This window comes from Mizuhopecten yessoensis, unplaced genomic scaffold (assembly GCF_002113885.1).
Source record: "Mizuhopecten yessoensis strain PY_sf001 unplaced genomic scaffold, ASM211388v2 scaffold4231, whole genome shotgun sequence".
In the NCBI taxonomy this organism is placed as follows: Eukaryota; Metazoa; Mollusca; class Bivalvia; order Pectinida; family Pectinidae; genus Mizuhopecten; species Mizuhopecten yessoensis.
The window spans coordinates 179,973-198,432 of NW_018405441.1; the positions used below are offsets into that span (position 1 = coordinate 179,973).

The 18,460-nt window shown below is 37.7% G+C and overlaps 1 protein-coding gene across 4 annotated transcripts in view; it reads left to right on the forward strand.

The window, feature by feature from the left end:
- LOC110448736 (phospholipid phosphatase 5-like) overlaps positions 1 to 5,309 on the forward strand; it is a 19,301-nt gene extending 13,992 nt beyond the window's left edge. The window contains exons 7-10 of one of the 4 annotated variants that reach the window (XR_002462766.1): positions 1,799 to 1,969; positions 4,548 to 4,756; positions 4,838 to 5,188; positions 5,273 to 5,309. Coding sequence is in view for 3 of the 4 variants with exons in the window: in XM_021495135.1 (XP_021350810.1) it covers positions 1,799 to 1,969; positions 4,548 to 4,729 (353 nt within the window). In the remaining variant the exon portion in view is untranslated. The other 3 variants (XM_021495135.1, XM_021495133.1, XM_021495134.1) reach the window with 3 other exon arrangements.
- The last annotated feature ends 13,151 nt before the right edge of the window (positions 5,310 to 18,460 follow it).

Below are 18,460 nucleotides of genomic sequence, written 5' to 3' on the forward strand. Positions count from 1 at the left end.
AGTACTGTTTAGAGTAGTGCTTGGAGTCTATTAATGAGTACTGTTTACGGTAGTGCTTGGAGTCTATTAATGAGTTCTGTTTTGGGTAGTGCTTAGAGTCTATTAATTAGTACTGTTTAGAGTAGTGCTTGGAGTCTATTAATGAGTACTGTTTAGAGTAGTGCTTGGAGTCTATTAATGAGTTCTGTTAAGGGTAGTGCTTAGAGTCTATTAATTAGTACTGTTTAAAGTAGTGCTTGGAGTCTGTTAATGAGTACTGTTTAGAGTAGTGCCTGGATTCTATTAATAAGTACTGTTTAGGGTAGTGCTTGGAGTCTATTAATGAGTACTGTTTAAAGTAGTGCTTGGAGTCTTTTAATGAGTACTGTTTAGAGTAGTGCTTGGAGTCTATTTATAAGTACTGTTTAGGGTAGTGCTTGTAGTCTATTAATGAGTACTGTTTAAAGTAGTGCTTGGAGTCTATTTATAAGTACTGTTTAGGGTATTGCTTGGAGTCTATTAATGAGTACTGTTTAGGGTAGTGCTTGGAGTCTATTAATAAGTACTGTTTAGGGTAGTGCTTGTAGTCTATTAATGTGTACTGTTTAAAGTAGTGCTTGGAGTGTATTAATGAGTACTGTTTAGGGTAGTGCTTGTAGTCTATTAATGAGTACTGTTTAAACTAGTGCTTGGAGTCTATTTATAAGTACTGTTTAGGGTAGTGCTTGTAGTCTATTAATGTGTACTGTTTAAAGTAGTGCTTGGAGTCTATTAATTAGAACTGTTTAGGGTAATGCTTGGAGTCTATTAATGAGTACTGTTTAAAGTAATGCTTGGAGTCTATTAATGAGTTCTGTTTAGAGTAGTGCTTGGAGTCTATTAATTAGTACCACGCCTACTGTTTGTTTGTGTTTGGGATGTTTTTCTGTTAAAGCAGCCATTGTTGTTATTTCTCACTTTTAATTGACTGCCATTTTAGGAGTTATTTGTAACATATATATTGTTACCAAGGTAACCTTTTATCGTTAAAAATCATGATTTCTCTAAATTTCAATTGCTGTCAGTAGTCATGGTTACCATCATAATTGGGTTTTTTGTTATCTTTCTGTGTTAGTTACCTCCAGTAGCCTTGGTTACCATCATAATTGATGAAGTTATGTTTCTGTTTTAGTTACATCAAGTAGCCTTGGTTACCATCATTAATTGGGTTTTGTTATGTTTCTGTTTTAGTTACATCAAGTAGCCTTGGTTACCATCATTAATTGGTTTTTGTTATGTTTCTGTTCTAGTTGCCTTGAGTAGCCTTGGTTACCATCATTAATTTGTTTCTGTTATGTTTCTGTTTTAGTTACCTTCAGCAGCCTTGTTACCATCATTAATTGGTTTCTGTTCTGTTTCTGTTCTAGTTACCTTCAGTAGCCTTGGTTACCATCATTCATTGGTTTCTGTTATGTTTCTGTTCTAGTTGCCTTCAGTAGCCTTGGTTACCATCATTAATTGGTTTCTGTTATGTTTCTGTTCTAGTTACCTTCAGCAGCCTTGGTTACCATCATTTATTGGTTTCTGTTATGTTTCTGTTCTAGTTACCTTCTGCAGCCTTGGTTACCATCATTAATTGGTTTCTGTTATGTTTCTGTTCTAGTTGCCTTCAGTAGCCTTGGTTACCATCATTAATTGATTTTTGTTATGTTTTTGTTTTAGTTGCCTTCAGTAGCCTTGGTTACCATCATTAATTGATTTCTGTTCTGTTTCTGTTTTAGTTGCCTTCAGTAGCCTTGGTTACCATCATTAATTGATTTCTGTTATGTTTCTGTTTTAGTTGCCTTCAGTAGCCTTGGTTTCCTGGCCCTGTATGTAGCTGGAAAGCTGCAGTGTTTCAGTCATCGGGGCAGAGGTCAGACATGGCGTATGTTTTGTGTTGTCTGCCTCCTCCTTTGGGCTGTTATGATCAGTGTGTCACGCACCGCTGACTACCACCACCACTGGCAAGGTAAGTTATGGGGTCACAGGGTCACAAGGTCACAAGGTCAAGGGTCAGCACAGAGAAACTCTGTCTATCCTCACACTACAACAGACTTGACTTTGAGACGTCTGTACACCCTCACACTACGACAGACTTGACTTTGAGTTGTCTGTCCATCTTCACACTATGACAGACTTGACTTTGAGTTGTCTGTCCATCCTCACAATACGACAGACTTGACCTTGAGACGTCTGTCCACCCTCACACTACGACAGACTTGACTGAGTTGTCTGTCCCCCCTCACACTACAACAGACTTGACTTTGAGTTGTCTGTCCACCCTCACATTAAGACAGACTTGACTTTGAGTTGTCTGTCCACCCTCACACTATGACAGACTTGACTTTGAGTTGTCTGTCCACCCTCACACTACAACACACTTGACTTTGAGTTGTCTGTTGTCTGTCCACCCTCACATTAAGACAGGCTTGACTTTGAGTTGTCTGTCCATCTTCACACTATGACAGAATTGACTTTGAGTTGTCTGTCTACCCTCACATTAAGACAGACTTGACTTTGGGTTGTCTGTCCACCCTCACACTACGCCAGACTTGACTTTGAGTTGTCTATCCACCCTCACACTATGACAGACGTGACTTTGAGTTGTCTGTCCATCCTCACAATACGACAGACTTAACTGAGTTGTCTGTCCACCCTCACCCTATGACAGCCTTGCCTTTGAGTTGTCTGTCCACCCCCACACTACGACAGACTTGACTGAGTTGTCTGTCCATCTTCACACTATGACAGACTTCACATTAAGACAGACTTGACTTTGAGTTTTATGTCCACCCTCACACTACGACAGACTTGACTTTGAGTTGTCTGTCCTTCTTCACACTATGACAGACTTGACTTTGAGACGTCTGTACACCCTCACACTACGACAGACTTGACTTTGAGTTGTCTGTCCATCTTCACACTATGACAGAATTGACTTTGAGTTGTCTGTCCATCCTCACACTCCAACAGACTTGACTTTGAGTTGTCTGTCCACCCTCACACTACAACAGACTTGACTTTGAGTTGTCTGTCCATCCTCACACTACAACAGACTTGACTTTGAGTTGTCTGTCCATTTTCACAATACCACAGACTTGACTTTGAGTTGTCTGTCTATCCTCACACTACGACAGACTTGAGTTTGAGTTGTCTTTCCATCCTCACAATACGACAGACTTGACTGAGTTGTCTGTCCATCCTCACACTACGACAGACTTGACTTTGAGTTGTCTGTCCACCCTCACACTACGACAGACTTGACTTTGAGTTGTCTGTCCTTCTTCACACTATGACAGACTTGACTTTGAGACGTCTGTACACCCTCACACTACGACAGACTTGACTTTGAGTTGTCTGTCCATCTTCACACTATGACAGAATTGACTTTGAGTTGTCTGTCCATCCTCACACTCCAACAGACTTGACTTTGAGTTGTCTGTCCACCCTCACACTACAACAGACTTGACTTTGAGTTGTCTGTCCACCCTCACACTACAACAGACTTGACTTTGAGTTGTCTGTCCATCCTCACACTACGACAGACTTGACTTTGAGACGTCTGTCTATCCTCACACTACAACAGACTTGACTGAGTTGTCTGTCCATCTTCACACTACGACGGACTTGACTTTGAGTTGTCTGTCCACCCTCACACTACGACAGACTTGACTTTGAGTTGTCTGTGCACCCTCACATTACGACAGACTTGACTTTGAGTTGTCTGTCCATCCTCACAATACGACAGACTTGACTTTGAGTTGTCTGTGCACCCTCACACTACGACAGACTTGACTTTGAGTTGTCTGTCTATCCTCACACTACAACAGACTTGACTGAGTTGTCTGTCCATCTTCACACTACGACGGACTTGACTTTGAGTTGTCTGTCCATCCTCACAATACGAGAGACTTGACTTTGAGTTGTCTGTGCATCCTCACATTACGACAGACTTGACTTTGAGCTGTCTGTCCATCCTCACAATACGACAGACTTGACTTTGAGTTGTCTGTCCATCTGTCCATCCTCACACTATGACAGACTTGACTTTGTATTGTCTGTCCATCCTCAGCATGTGAACATGACCAAAACCTAGAATACCTTAAAACTATTATAAAGCAGTTTTTCTCTCAGGCTGAAATAGGATGGTATAAAGTGGATTGGACCAAGAAATCAGTCTTTAAAAGAGTTTTCATATAAATTGTAAAATGTTCACATGAAGTATATATAGCCGAGAGGCATGTGGTATGTTTACAAGGTTTTTCTGCATATGGCATTAAAATTAGGATTGATTTTAAATGATAATTGTTGCGCTAGCTTGACTTACTCTTTAGACCAACACGAGTATATTCCTGTTCATCCTAAAACTCTCTGACTTTAACAAGTTCATCTCTAGCAATGTGTTGTTATCCATCTCTCCGCCATTTTTGAGAATTTTTTAAATGAAAATATTTGATATATTTAATGAACTTTTAGAGACTGAAATGTTTGATCTACATTTAGGAATTACAAACCTTCAATAAATAATTGTCTCCCTTTGTCTACAGATGTGAGTGTGGGATCAGTCCTGGGGATGGCCATTGCCTACATGTGTTACAGACAGTACTATCCTGCGATCAACAAACTCAACTCGGACATTCCTTACGTATCAATAACACAGGAACTGGAAATGCCGTCAACTCCTCTCTTTTCTAACACAGCCAATGATGACATTTTAAAGATAGTGTGATTCTTTAGGATTTGTGTATTTAGTTAAATTGTTGATGTAAGTCAGGCTATGGCTGTGTATGTCGATAACATACTTAAGGCTGTATGCTACCTTATTTTATTTAGTTAAATTGTTGATGTAAGTCAGACTATGGCTGTGTATGTTGATAACATACTTAAGGCTATATGCTACCTTATTGTGTAATCTATATAGATCAGTTGTCGATGTAAGTGCAGAGACTACAGCTCTGTGTGTGTTTGTCAATAATGTATGCTACCTTAGTGTATTAAGTTAAATTGTTGAGGTAAGTTAGACTATGGCTGTGTGTTTGTCAATAACATACTTAAGGCTGTATGCTACCTTATTGTATTTAGTTAAATTGTTGAGGTAAGTTAGACTATGACTGTTTATGTCTATAACATACTTAAGGCTGTATGCTACCTTACTGTTTATGTACTGGTAGTTTAAATGTTGAGGTAAGTTAGACTGGCTGTAGTCAATAACATACTTAAGGCTGTATGCTACCTTTCTGTTTATGTACTGGTAGTTTAAATGTTGAGGTAGGTTAGACTGGCTGTGTGTTTGTCAATAACATACTTAAGGCTGTATGCTACCTTACTGTGTATATACTGGTAGTTTAAATGTTGAGGTATTTTATGACTGTGTGTTCACTGTAACATACATCTCCCTACCATACGATTTCCACACTAAAGGAACTTGAATATTAAGTTTTAGAATAACCCACCAGTAAACCAATTTCTGGTAGAGTAATAAACTTTATTGCTACAGATCGACAAAACTTTGTTAGAAGCTCACGACACATGGTGAACATCAGATCCGTCCCCATTTATTAAATCCAGCCATGTTGTTTTCTTAGGTCTTAACCCTCTCACCCCTATGTAACTTTAGTAGACTCTGCCATACATTGATCTGGATAGGCCTATTATGGTCTACAGTGATGAAAGGGTTAAGGTAAATGTTAAAGGTCCCCACAGTCGTGAAAACTTCCTATACTTTGATTGGTAGGATTTTATTCAGTGATTATCTGTGATTTATTCATTTAGTTTGATGTAAACTTTTTTTGTCTGGAGATCTCCTACATTTTTCGACCGATCTCTTTGAAACTTGGTATACATTATAATCATGATATGAAGTTGTGTCTCCCTTAACAGAACTCTGATTCGACTATCTTTTCAAAAGTTATTGCCCTTTGTTCATTTCAGTATTTGATTTTTTGTCCGGCAATCTCCTCCTACATTTTTCGACCGATCTCTTTAACAGAATTTTGATTCGACAATTTTTGCAAAAGTTCTTGCCCTTTGTTTATTTCAGTATTTGATTTTTTGCCTGGAGATTTTCTCCTACATTTTTTATAGCATGTCAGCTAACCACTCTTAGAATGATGCAGATCTTATTTCAATGTAAGAAAGTATATATCACTATATGGCATTCGACGGGCGTATATTGTTCCGCCCCGCGGTACTCTTGTTGCTTTACATGTCACAATACATGTGTTACCGGATTACTCGCTACATTGATTACAGAATTGTCTTTACCTTAGACGGAAGTGTTATTCATTGGCCATGAACTGTGACACGTTGACCTCTACGTATAAAGCCAGTATGAATTGTACACAGGCCTCATTAAGATGTAACAAGTTAATGATATCATTGACAGCACAATCATCATCCTGTTCGATGCAAATTTTGATGTGAGGACATACCTTGTGATCTGTTAAAATTTATAATCAAGCCCTTTTCAGGGGTCTTTGATGCAATGTTCATCATTGCATTTGTTACAACATGACATAAATTGTTGATTCATCTATGTTACAGTATTTCTGATTTGTGTAAACATGTCACTTGACTGGGAGTCGAAGACAAATATGCATGCAATGTTTTGCCTTTGGGAAACAAGATTTACTTCAGAAACAAACCTTCGTATTTCAGTATAACCAGAACAGTCAATGTCAAATGTATTATCAGATCCTTTACACTATGTTATTACTGGTGATGTACAAATGTCAATTCTTTGGTATTACATTTATTTTACACTTAAACAAGTCACAGAAACAGACCTCAAACTCATCACCAGTAAAGCACAAAGCGAAGTTGAAGGGACACAAATTATCTGTTATTTTATATATCTTTTTCAGAACTCTGGACTAAAGATATTTTGTGGAAATTTGTTGATCCAGCCAGCTAAATAAACTAGATTATGAATTACTGTTTTACCGGAAGACTTTTGAATAGAAATGAGAGACCTGTTCCCCAAAATAATGGCTAAATATGTAGTTGGTCAGCTGTTTAATTAGCATAAAGTACTGAATAACATACGGCTATTGATCTTTAATGTAAAAATAAGCTGTTATATAAATATTTTGGATTAGAAATACATTTTGTACTTTCTTTTGCTACCTGAATCATTTCTGTTACAAAGAAAGCACGGTAAGTGGTAGGATGCCGAGCCTGTGACTGAAGGGTCGTGGGTTCGAATCCTGTCATGGCACTGTATTGTATCCTTGAACAGGATACTTTACTCCACTTGTTCCAGTCTACTCAGCTGTAAATGAGTATGTGGTTGGGCAGTGCTGGAATTGTTGAATGCTAGCTGTGATCAGCGAAATGGCAGCACCGGCTGTATGCTCCCCAGGGAGTTGAGAAAGATATTGGCTGATTGCAAAGGCCCAGTAACCATGGATGGTAATTTGTGAACCCCTTTGAGACAATGTAGGTTGTGATAAAGCGGTATATAAGAACTTTAAGTTATTATCATTTACATAATCAAAACTGTTTTATTTGACGAGAAGCCTTCGAAATTTTGTTACCTGTGATATATTTAATTTGTCATTGTTGTGTTTTCCTCTACTTAGCTGATGTATTCTTTAATATCATGTGTCGTTTGTCAGATAAAATGTAGTTAAATCAGAAGTGTGACAGGAATATTTGTTTTTCTGTAAAAGCAAGCCATTTTAGTTTAAGTGTACTAGTATTAAACTGTTTAAGAAGTCGGATTTTGAATATTTCATGAAAATCTGCTCTCGTCATTACATAGTTACACTCAGTCAGTCAGGATTACTGAAAGAGTGTTTATGAAACATGATATTAACCAAAGTATGAGAATAAGCAGCATGACATTAACAGGAATGGAATGTATTCGAAAATTCGAAAGTCGGATTTTGAATATTTCATGAAAATCTGCTCTCGTCATTACATAGTTACACTCAGTCAGTCAGGATTACTGAAAGAGTGTTTATGAAACATGATATTAACCAAAGTATGAGAATAAGCAGCATGACATTAACCGGAATGGAATGTATTCGAAAATTTAAGTGACTGCTCATAACCATTGATCCTGAAATGATATTTTTTGTTTTTGGTGACACCAACCGATGAGGACCATATGTGATTAAAGAGGACCATTTTTTTTTTATCTTTTTTGTTTATTATAGCAATTATATATAGATTATGTTTATGTTGCCGATGTTGAAAATTATAGCAATTGTATAGATTATGTTGCCAATGCGTTTATATGGCTAATATGTAGCAATCAACAAATGTTTGATATAAGGTAACGTTTTTACACTGCATTGCAAACAGTTTTAGTGTAAATTACACCTTGACTACATCTCATTGCAGACTGTTTTTATGTAAATAACACCTTTATTATCTGAAAACCTGTATTAACCAGACGTTTGACTACATCACATTGCAGACTGTTTTTATGTAAATTACACATGTACTGCACCCAGAAACGTACATACTACCAGCTTTATACGTCTCTGCTGCACCAGACTATTTAAATTGATATTTAAAAGTGGGAGTGGTTACTTAAGATCTCCTATTTAATTTAATTCATATAAATGTAGTTTTAATGGTAGATTTTCTTCTTAACAGTGCCAGTAAAATGATAGTCAGATCAAAGTCAGTAGATTTGCATGTCAAAATGCGAAGAAACGGGAGATGTCTGTGTTGTTGCTCGAACCGTGAGACTCCCAGTCATATAGGGAAACATCACATGTATGCAGTTTGTATGTTTTCATAAGGGCATTTTATCAATACTGGTGGTACTCGCTTGTACACAAACGTATCTGTCACTGCCGATTTGTATATCTATTTACTGTCGGAGCCAGTTTTTATATCTATTTACTGTCGGAGTCAGTTTGAAAACAATCATATAAAACACCATACTATTTTCTGTTTCTTAAACAAATATTGATACAGCTTAATACACATGTATGCATGAGAAGTTGTCATGTTCACTCTGTTTTTGTATAAAATAAGCAAATTATATCGGCAATCAGTACGTTTTGTGAATTTTCTATCATATTCCTTTGTGTCACTAAATTAATCATCTGCGTGGGACCAGGTTTTTGAAAGGGCTAGTGCTGATAATTAGTCACATATTGGCATATTGAAATCATAAAAACCAATTTATTATAATGTTACATTTTGACAAGTTAAAATCTAACAAACTGAACCAATAAAGATGTTACAAATTTTCAAATTAACATCTTACAAAATGGACCAATTTAGATTTCATAATTTGGCAAATAAAAAATCTTACAAACTTAATGAATTTATGATAGGTTTACAATTTTGCAAATTATTGTCTCACAAACTTGACCAATTAAGATGTTACTAATTGGAAAAAAGAACTTCATAAGTTATTTTAGGTATGGTGAGGCTGAGAATTTAGAAGTTATTTAACAGCTCACAAAGTAGATTGTTGAAATGTTGTACATGTACATGTATCAGGATATAAGGGAACAGCTTGCTATAGGGTGTGATAGAGACTGTTCTGGATAGGTTACTGGTATATGTTATAGCTTTATAGTCACTTACATCTGACTTGCACGATTATGTCCTTTAATGATTTTTCTCTCACTTTGAGGTTGTTTGCAGCCTCTGTACACCTACTGTAATAAATGTGTAATAAATGTGCTTGCCTTAATGACTATTTTTTGTTTGTCGTTTGTCTTTTGTGGTTTCAAACCAACAGCTGGTCAGAGGGTAGACCATGAAACTGTTTAAAACATAGCCCAGATTTCAAATGTCAGTAAAATAATTATTTCTCTTTTACCCGTTGCATTCCTCACATGAGATGCTCACAGGTGTACTAGGCGGAATTAAAAAATAGGATTCCAAAGGACTAGGGGCCTTATGGGTCATTTCCGGCCTCATCAGGGATTTATAATTAGTTGATCTATTCGTTATCTGGCATAAATGAAGTGCACAAATATGAGGTTTCAAATTCATTCCACAACTGGTTTAGGAGATATGGCATTACAAAGAGAGACATAAACCTGCATTTTCATAATAAAAAGCCTGAATATCGTCTGTTGTGCTCTATTTGGTTGGAAATTCGCCATTTAGAAGGAAATTACCTGGTAACTAAACACTTCTCAATTTTTGAAAGCCTGTGCATGCACCAAACAAATAGATATTTGACTTAAATACTGTCATATACCAGTGTTCATACTGTCATATACCAGTGTTCATACCTGCTTAAATACTGTCACATACCAGCGTTCATACCTGCTTAAATACTGTCATATACCAGTGTTCATACCTGCTTAAATACTGTCACATGCCAGTGTTCATACCTGCTTAAATACTGTCACATACCAGTGTTCATCCCTGCTTAAATACTGTCATATACTAGTGTCCATACCTGCTTAAATACTGTCACATGCCAGTGTCCATCCCTGCTTAAATACTGTCACATACCAGTGTTCATAACTGCTTAAATACTGTCATATACCAGTGTTCATACTGTCATATACCAGTGGTCATACCTGCTTAAATACTGTCACATACCAGCATTCATACCTGCTTAAATACTGTCATATACCAGTGTTTCTACCTGCTTAAATACTGTCATATACCAGTGTCCATCCCTGCTTAAATACTGTCACATACCAGTGTTCATAACTGCTTAAATACTGTCATATACCAGTGTTCATACTGTAATATACCAGTGTTCATACCTGCTTAAATACTGACATATACCAGTGTTCATACCTGCTTAAATACTGTCATATACTAGTGTTCATACCTGCTTAAACACTGTCATATACCAGTGTTCATACCTGCTTAAATACTGTCATATACCAGTGTTTCTACCTGCTTAAATACTGTCATATACCAGTGTTCATACCTGCTTAAATACTGTCATATACCAGTGTTCCTACCTGCTTAAATACTGTCATATACCAGTGTTCATTCTTGGAAAGGAATTTTTGTTTGTCATAATTTATGCGGAGGCGTTCATTTCTGCATGCTTAGTGTCCAAAAACACCATATTTTGGCTATTTCTGCATAGCAACGCAATTTTGATGCTATGGTAGGGCATCTACGCATGCGCATTGGAAATAATCTGCACCAAGAAAGATAGCTCCAATTAACAAATTTGATGTTTATAATAGAAAATGGTAAATAAATCCAAGTTGAAATTTTCACTTCTTATGAGGCGAAAAATGACCCATAACGCCCCGAGTCCTGTGGTGGTAAAGTTGATTTTATCCACAATTTCTTATGATTTTGTTTTCAATTGTCCCCATCATGGGAACAAACTTGATCATCCTCCAGTATTCCAGTGTACAAAGATGCCTGATAGGGCAATACGGTTAAGAAGATTATGATACGCAGTACTGCATGAGGTCCCTAAATAATGTTACCACTAAAGGCCTCCAATAGGAATCAAAACCTAAGACTACAGATTATTTTAGTATGCCAGTACTTTAACAGACTGCAGTGAATGAAAATTTCCTCTTGCCGAGTCAGTATATTGTGAATAGATGGTTCTCACCTGGCTTGCATAAAATTATGGAAATATTAGTTTAAAGTAATTATTTAAACTGACCCCTTTTATTTTATACAAGCTCGTAGCCTGTTCACAGGTGACAAAGTACGAAGTTCAGTTGGTTTGTGTGTCTGCCTAGAGTTTGGAGGTCCCGAGCTTGAAGCCTGTTCGCTGGTGATGACGTAAAACATTTGGTTTGTGTGACTGCCTAGAGTTTGGAGGTCCCGAGATTGAAGCCTGTTCGCTGGTGATGACATAAAACATTTGGTTTGTGTGTCTGTATAGAGTTTGGAGGTCCCAAGCTTGAAGACTGTTCGCTGGTGATGACGTAAAACATTCGGTTTGTGTGTCTGTCTAGAGTTTGGATTGTCCCAAGCTTGAAGCCTGTTAGCGGGTGATGACGTAAAACATTTGGTTTGTGGGTCTGTCTAGAGTTTGGAGTGTCCCAAGCTTGAAGCCTGTTAGCTGGTGATGACGTAGTTCATTTGGTTTGTGTGTCTGTCTAGAGTTTGGAGGTCCCAAGCTTGTAGCCTTTTCGCTGGTGATGACGTAAAACATTTGGTTTGTGCACGCATGTGTCTTTCTAGAGTTTGGAGGTCCCAAGCTTGTAGCCTTTTCGCTGGTGATGACGTAAAACATTATGTTTGTGTGTCTGTCTAGAGTTTGGAGGTCCCCGGCTTGAAGCCTGTTCGCTGGTGATGAGGTAAGACATTTGGTTTGTGCACGCATGTGTCTTTCTAGAGTTTGGAGGTCCCAAGCTTGAAGACTGTTCGCTGGTGATGACGTAAAACATTATGTTTGTGTGTCTGTCTAGAGTTTGGAGGGTCCCAAGCTTGAAGCCTGTTAGCTGGTGATGACGTAAAACATTCGGTTTGTGTGTCTGTCAAGAGTTTGGAGGTCCCGAGCTTGTAGCCTGTTCGCTGGCGATGACGTAAAACATTTGGTTTTGGCCCGGATGTGGCTGTCTAGAGTTTGGAGGTCCCCGGCTTGAAGCCTGTTCGCTGGTAATGACGTAAAACATTTGGTTTGTGGGTCTGTCTAGAGTTTGGAGGTCCCCGGCTTGAAGCCTGTTCGCTGGTAATGACGTAAAACATTTGGTTTGTGTGACTGCCTAGAGTTTGGAGGTCCCGAGCTTGAAGCCTGTTCGCTGGTGATGACGTAAAACATTTGGTTTGTTCACGCATGTGTCTGTCTAGAGTTTGGAGGTCCCAAGCTTGTAGCCTGTTCGCTGGTGATGAGGTAAAACATTTGGTTTGTGCACGCATGTGTCTGTCTAGAGTTTGGAGGTCCCCAGCTTGAAGCCTGTTCGCTGGTGATGACGTAAAACATTCGGTTTGTGTGTCTGTCTGGAGTTTGGAGGTCCCGAGCTTGTAGCCTGTTCGCTGGTGATGACGTAAAACATTTGGTTTGTGCATGCATGTGTACGTGCATGTCTGTCTAGAGTTTGAAGTGTCCCAAGCTTGAAGCCTGTTAGCTGGTGATGAGGTAAAACATTTGGTTTGTGTGTCTGTCTAGAGTTTGGAGGTCCCGAGCTTGAAGCCTGTTCGCTGGTGATGACGTAAAACATTTGATTTGTGCACGCATGTGTCTGTCTAGAGTTTGGAGGTCCCGAGCTTGTAGCCTGTTCGCTGGTGATGAGGTAGTTCAGTTGGTTTGTGTGTCTGTCTAGAGTTTGGAGGTCCCGAGCTTGTAGCCTGTTCGCTGGTGATGAGGTAGTTCAGTTGGTTTGTGTGTCTGTCTAGAGTTTGGAGGTCCCGAGCTTGTAGCCTGTTCGCTGGTGATGAGGTAGTTCAGTTGGTTTGTGTGTCTGTCTAGAGTTTGGAGGTCCCGAGCTTGTAGCCTGTTCGCTGGTGATGAGGTAGTTCAGTTGGTTTGTGTGTCTGTCTAGAGTTTGGAGGTCCCGAGCTTGTAGCCTGTTCGCTGGTGATGATGTAAAACATTTGGTTTGTGCACGCATGTGTCTGTCTAGAGTTTGGAGGTCCCAAGCTTGAAGCATGTTCGCTGGTGATGACGTAAAACATTTGGTTTGTGCACGCATGTGTCTGTCTAGAGTTTGGAGGTCCCGAGCTTGTAGCCTGTTCGCTGGTGATGACATAAAACATTTGGTTTGTGCACGCATGTGTTTGTCTAGAGTTTGGAGTGTCCCAAGCTTGTAGCCTGTTCGCTGGTGATGAGGTAGTTCAGTTGGTTTATGTGTCTGTCTAGAGTTTGGAGGTCCCGAGCTTGTAGCCTGTTCGCTGGTGATGACATAAAACATTTGGTTTGTGCACGCATGTGTTTGTCTAGAGTTTGGAGTGTCCCAAGCTTGTAGCCTGTTCGCTGGTGATGAGGTAGTTCAGTTGGTTTGTGTGTCTGTCTAGAGTTTGGAGGTCCCGAGCTTGTAGCCTGCTCGCTGGTGATGACGTAAAACATTTGGTTTGTGCACGCGTGTGTCTGTCTAGAGTTTGGAGGTCCCAAGCTTGAAGCCTGTTCGCTGGTGATAACGTAAAACCTTTGGTTTGTGCACGCATGTGTCTGTCTAGAGTTTGGAGGTTCCGAGCTTGTAGCCTGTTCGCTGGTGATGACGTAAAACATTTGGTTTGTTCACGCATGTGTCTGTCTAGAGTTTGGAGGTCTCGAGCTTGTAGCCTGTTCGCTGGTGATGACGTAAAACATTTGGTTTGTGTGTCTGTCTAGAGTTTGGAGGTCCCGAGCTTGAAGCCTGTTCGCTGGTAATGACGTAAAACATTTGGTTTGTTCACGCATGTTTCTGTCTAGAGTTTGGAGGTCCCGAGCTTGTAGCCTGTTTGCTGGTGATGACGTAAAACATTTGGTTTGTGCACGCGTGTGTCTGTCTAGAGTTTGGAGGTCCCAAGCTTGTAGCCTGTTCGCTGGTGATGACATAAAACATTTGGTTTGTGTGTCTGTCTAGAGTTTGGAGGTCCCAAGCTTGAAGCCTGTTCGCTGGTAATGACGTAAAACATTTGGTTTGTGTGTCTGCCGAGAGTGAGGAGGTCCCAAGCTTGTACGTATAGTTCAGTTGGTTTGTGTGTCTGCCGAGAGTGAGGAGGTCCCAAGCTTGTAGCCTGTTCACTGGTGACAGGGTATAGTTCAGTTGGTTTGTGTTTCTGTCTAGAGTTTGGAGGTCACAAGTTTGCTGTTTGTTGCAGTTCCCCTCTCCTGTTACAGTGGTGCCTATGACCGAACCCCATTTCAAGTTCTCACATGGTGCATGAATGCTTGGCATTAGGGGACCCCAAAATTAACTTGAATTGTTGTCTTTGTGGGTGATGATTTTTTTTATTTTTATTTTTATTTTTATTTTTTTTATAAAAAAAAATTGAAACATTTTCATCATTACAGAATAATTACAATATTAATTTCACACTCATCCTTCATTCTTCAACCAACATTTTATACAAATTTTGTAATGATTTTTTTTTTAGAGAGAGAGAGAGAGAGGGGAGGGAAGGAGCAAAAGAGCTTTTACAGAAATAGAAATTGAGGGTTGAGAAGACAACAAGCGGTCAAAGTGGCGAAGATGTTGAGTCCATGTGTGTCCATTTATTAGTGCAACTATTTATTTAACCTGAAACATAATAATAATTTCAATTTCAACAGTAAAGTGGCAGGGAGTTACATTTCTCTCTTTTAATCAAACTTTGACTACTCAGATGTAAAATATACACATGTATTCTATCCGTTTTGGGTTTGTCAGGGATTGGGAGTGATTTCTAATAATTTCTTCCATTTCTTCCAGGAATTTTCCATTTTTAAAGCAGTATCCACTCCTTTGCCTATAGAATATATTTTTGAATTCTGTAGTGATCTATAATAGCATTTTGTAAAGCATGAATTGATAGAGTTTGTTGCAAGCATCTTGATCTATAGATATACTGTTTCATTACTTCAGTACTTTTATAGTTGTGCATGCATGCGCATGCCAAAAATGAAAGTTTCCTTATTAAAAGTAAATGGAATAAATAATGAGTCTAATAAAAATTCAAAGTTCTGAAAAAATGACTACTTTTTCACACTCCCATAGCATATGAACTATTGTTTCTATTTATGTTTTACAAAAAAAGCAGTATGGAGTTTCTATCAATCCTATCTTAAATATATGCGAATTGGTTGTTAAAATGTGATGATTTATTCTATATTGTAACCAGTGTAACTTAGAATTTTTCGAATCTTGAAAGGGGGTTTTATATATACAATTCCATGTTTCATCATCTAGATTAAAAATGTCATTCCACTTTATTTTACCTGTTGCTGTGATATTATTTTTGCAGAGTATCTTGTAGAAGTCCTTTGACCCTTTAATATTTTTAAAGAAAATCTCAAGACTAAGTGGAATAAAAAGGTAACTAACAACATCATTACCTATTTCCTTATGCCTCAGATATTTCCTTACTGCTCTAACTATTCCTTCAAAGGTAAGGAAATTAGTTCTTAAGTTATATTTCCCCATAAATTCCTGATCATTATAAAAAGTACTTGTTTTCGGGTCTTTTATTATATCATTGATAATAATTACCCCCTTCTTATACCATTCTTTATAAAATACCGTTCTATTTTCTATTGTTAAAAATTTACTATGTAAATAGGTGTTTTCAGTATTGTCCTATTCTCATTTATCAAATTTCCTTCCTTATCATGGAGGGTTTTCCAAGAGTTTAGAACATCTTTCCAAAATCGATTCTTGCATTTTTTTTCCACAAATATATAAGTATTCTGATCCACAGTTAGCCATAATATCTATATCAGTAACATGCTGGGATGAAGGGCTACCAAGTTTGTTCAAAGAAATGACCTTGACTAATATCCAAGGTCACAGGGGTCAAATATGTTATAAACATTTAAACAACTTCTTCTGAAAAGTCAAGAGACCTAGGGTGGTAACATTTGGCCAGTAACCAAGCTGGGATGAAGGGCTGCCAGGATTTTTCAAATAAATGACCTTGACCTATATTCAAGGTCACAGGGGTCAAATATGTTAAAAACATTTAAACAATTTCTTCTGAATAACCGAGAGGCCTAGGGTGATGATAGTTGGCCAGTAACATGCTGGGATGAAGGGCTACCAAGTTTGTTCAAATAAATGACCTTGACTTATATTCAAGGTCACAGAGGGCAAATATGTTTTAAACATTTAAACAACTTCTTCTGAATAACCAATAGGCCTAGGGTGATGATATTTGGTTAGTAGCATGCGGGATGAAGGGCTATAAAGTTGTCCAAATGAATGACCTTTATCTTTTTTCAAGGTCACAGGGTCAAATATGTTCTAAACCTTTAAACAACTTCTTCTGAATAACCAAGAGGCCTAGGATAATGCCAGTAATATGCTGGGATGAAGGACTACCAAGTTCAAATGAATGACCTTGACATATATATTTTAAGGTTACAGGGGTCAAATATGTTTAAAACCATTTAATGACTTCTTCTTAATAAGAAAAAGGCCAAGGGTGATGATATTTGGCCATTAACATGCTGGGATGAAGGACTACCAAGTGAATGACCTTTGCCCATATTCAAGGTCATAGTGGTCAATATATGTTTAAATCTTTTAATAGGTTCTAATGAATGAAACACTGATATTTTGCCTGTAACTGTATTTTAGTCCACTTTTAAGATTACAAGTGTGCGATTAATACCAGTTGAGCGATGCAGGCCCATTGGGCCTCTTGTTTAATGATATAAAAAGATGATTAAATTGTGAGATAAGCAAAGACTTAACAATGTGAATTCTCCCAATTGGTGTAAGTTTTTTAAGATTAACTTAAGTTTTACCATTTTTTTATCATAATTCAGTTTTGGTATTTTATGTAAATCAATGTGAAAATCAATCCCTAATACAGTAAACTTATGGTTCCCCCAATGCATAGACTCTGGAAAAAATGTATCCTCACAGTATTTTTTGCTTCCTATCCAAATTACTTCAGTTTTAGTTGTGTTTATTTTCCTCCCGAAATTTTGGCAAATGTGTCTAATTCCCCTAATGCTTCCCTTAAAGAGTTTTTTGATCCGTCAAGAACTGAAGTATCATCAGCATATTGAGATAGTAATATTGGTGTGTTTTCTATATTTATTCCTTTAATACTATTATTATTTCTAATTCTGAAACCTAGTACTTCTGCACATAAAATAAATAAATACGGGGCAATAGGGTCATCTTGACGACATCCACGTTTCATTTCAAAAAATGGTGATAGATTCCCCCCCCCCCCCCCCCCTTTGTTAATAGATGACTTTGGACACTTGTGAAAAATTTTGATCCAACTTCTTATATCATTTCCAAAATTAAAAAAATCAAGTACCTTATCAATAAAATACCAACTAACAGAATCGAAAGCTTTCTCAAAATCAATAAGTAGCATACCAGGTATTTCATTCTCTTCAGCATATTGCATGATGTCATATATTATTCTAGGGTTTTCTCCTATTTATCTTCCTGAAATAAAACTGATCAGTATTTTTTTTATTTTTTTTTAATGGAGGTCAGTGTGTTGTGAGACTGGACTGATTGACTGCCAGTGATCAGGTGGTTAGAGCATCCGTCTGAAGTTTGGAGGTCCCAGGTTCAAATCCTGATCCTAGCTGTTAAATGTGTCTTACACATTTCCTTCATTTCTTATATAGATAACATTGGTCTTATACATATCTCTAGTCTCTCATACACGTAGATGTATTGTGTCTATCATTGCAGATCTTCATTAAGTAAATTAGTACTAAATCATAAGTATACTTATAAAATCATTAAAGGGAGATAATTATTCTTCAGCATTTAGATTGGTAACAAATTATTGAAATATATCAATTTTAATTTGTTTTTATAATAAAGAAACCTTTTTGATTGCATACAAATTTTTGAAACTATTTGTAAATAAATGTTGAAGACAAAAGGATATAAATACACAAAATATAAATCCGGATCTTGTTGGGATTCCGGTTCAGCTATTAGTTTTC